The sequence below is a fragment of the Arachis ipaensis genome, chromosome B07, assembly GCF_000816755.2.
Source record: "Arachis ipaensis cultivar K30076 chromosome B07, Araip1.1, whole genome shotgun sequence".
NCBI classification, from domain to species: domain Eukaryota; kingdom Viridiplantae; phylum Streptophyta; class Magnoliopsida; order Fabales; family Fabaceae; genus Arachis; species Arachis ipaensis.
Window position 1 is genome coordinate 2,491,506 of NC_029791.2, and position 2,120 is coordinate 2,493,625.

Sequence of the window (2,120 nt, forward strand, 5' to 3'; positions counted from 1 at the left end):
CCGTCGGTTCCTTCACCATGCCCTGGATGAGCGACCGGTTACCCGATCCTGGCTTTGTGCTCGCGAGCTTCGACAAAAGGTTTGCTCGTGTGTTCTTTTCTCTTGGAACGTGCTGGATAATGACCTCCTGGAACTGGCTTGTCATTTGCTTAACCTTTTCCAAGTACTTTTGGAGGAGGGGGTCCCGGGCTTGGTAGCTCCCGTTTATCTGCGAGGTGACGACTTGGGAGTCGCTGCATACTTCGACTCTCGTCGCCCCGACTTCCCGAGCCAGCATCAGTCCGCCTAGGAGAGCCTCGTATTCTGCTTGGTTGTTCGACACGGGGAACTCGAACTTGGTCGATTGCTCATAGATGACCCCTGCTGGGCTTTCCAAGATGACCCCTGCTCCCCCGGACGTTTGGTTGGAGGCTCCGTCCACATGAAGCCTCCATCGTGTGCCCGCTTCCTCGGGAGGGTCGCTTGTTACTTCCACCAAGAAGTCTGCCATCGCTTGGGCCTTAATTGCGTGTCGCGGCTCGTCTCAATCCCAGGGCATCGAAAACGTTTCGGAACATGATGTTTGAGTCTGCCCCCGTGTCTACCAGGATTCGTTTGACGAGGCCAGTTCCGACCCTCGCCGTGATGACCATGGGCGGACTTTCCGGGACTTCGTCAAACCATTGGTCCTCCGGGCCGAAAGAGATAGGTGGGAGACCCTTAAGACTTCTAACAGGTGGGGTGGAGACCGCTAAGACCTTGGCATCTTTCTTCTGCGCCGATTTCGACCTCGGGGCGGTATTCCTGGCCGTCACCACGTTTACCACCGTGAGACCGTGATCGTCTCCCTCTGGCTCCTGTCGTCGTCTTGTTGGTCGGGGTTTGTCCTCGTTGTCGTTGTCCCGGTTGCGTCTCCTTGGTTCCCTTATAAGGTGGGAGAAGTCGGCGAGTTTGCCGTCCCTGATAGCTTGCTCGAGGGCATCCTTTAGGTCAAAGCAGTCTTGGGTCTTGTGCCCGTAACCCTTGTGGTACTCGCAGTAGAGGTTCTTGTTTCCTCCCGTCCTGTCCTTCAGTGGTCGGGGCTTCGACAGTATCCCCTTTTCTGCTATCTGTTGGAAAACTTCAGTGATCGATGCCGTGAGGGGGGTGTAGTTGGTGAACTTCCCAACTCGGGGGAACGGTTTGGGTGGTTTACTCGGACCGCCGTCCTTGGCGTGTTCCTTTGGTCTTTCTCTGGCTTCGAAGTGCCGGGGTTGGTTGTAGGCGGGCTGCCGTTTATTGGCAGCCACAACCCGGCTGACTTCCTCGTCATTAATGTATTCTTTGGCCATCGGGAAAGCGCGACATCTGACCTCATCTCCCACCCCTTCTAGGTTCATCCTGGCCTCAAAGGCCGTCAAGTGTTCCAGGGGGTCTTGCGTTCCGTCATACTTCATGTCTGTCGGCTTGTCGAAGTGTTTTGGTAGTCGGACCTCGAGTACAGAGCGGTGGAAAGGGGTCGCTCCTATTATGACGGGTCCTCGGGCATTTCTTCTCGACTCATTGTTCTCGCGGTGGGCTTCCTCGTCGCCTCTGTTGGACGCGCGCCGCCTTTCGTGTTGGGCGTAGATAATGGGGTCGCGACTTCTTCTTCTGGGGCGTACCCGTTCCTCAGTGCTCTCCGACTCGTGTTGGGGGCTCGGCGTGCGCCTCGAGCGGCTCCTTGAGCAGGAACGGGTGGGGCTCCGCTCTGGGGAGCGTTGGTCGCGCTCTCTTTCTGCTAGCCTGCGCTCTAAGTCCTGCATTCTGTGGCGTAGTTCCTGCATTATTCTGGCATGGTTATCACCCGTCCCCCCGAAGGGGCGTCTTTCGTGAGTCTGCGTTGCATCCCTCGGGGGCGACCGTTGCTGTCGCCGGGATTCCGTCGCGACGGCGCCTCCCCCGAGCGCGGGAGGCGCTACCTCAGAACCTGTCCCAGCCTGGACCAGCACGAAGTCCATGGACGAGTCTGAATCCCCACAGACGGCGCCAATGTTCGGTAAACCGGGTACCGGACGGTTCGGGTTAAGATCCTGAGGTCAACGTTTCGGATGGTGGAGGGGCTCGTCTGGTCGTGGTTTCCTGGTCCCGAGTGGGCGAGATCCCGAGCACTTACGGAGAGG

The 2,120-nt window shown here is 58.1% G+C and overlaps 1 protein-coding gene across 1 annotated transcript; it reads right to left on the reverse strand.

Annotated features, from left to right (window-relative positions):
- LOC107606554 (pre-mRNA-splicing factor 38B-like) lies at positions 709-1,958 on the reverse strand. Its single transcript, XM_016308605.1, has 2 exons — positions 1,332-1,958; positions 709-939 (listed from the first exon to the last, which is right to left on the reverse strand). The coding sequence occupies exons 1-2, from the start codon at positions 1,956-1,958 to the stop codon at positions 709-711; spliced, it is 858 nt and encodes a 285-aa protein (XP_016164091.1).

Excerpts from the sequence above, each read along its gene's own strand:
- LOC107606554 (XM_016308605.1), bottom strand. The coding sequence starts at position 1,958 with ATGGACTTCGTGCTGGTCCAGGCTGGGACAGGTTCTGAGGTAGCGCCT. Across the intron at positions 940-1,331 it reads TAGAAGGGGTGGGAGATGAG|GGACGGCAAACTCGCCGACT; the intron begins GTCAGATGTCGC and ends GCAAGCTATCAG.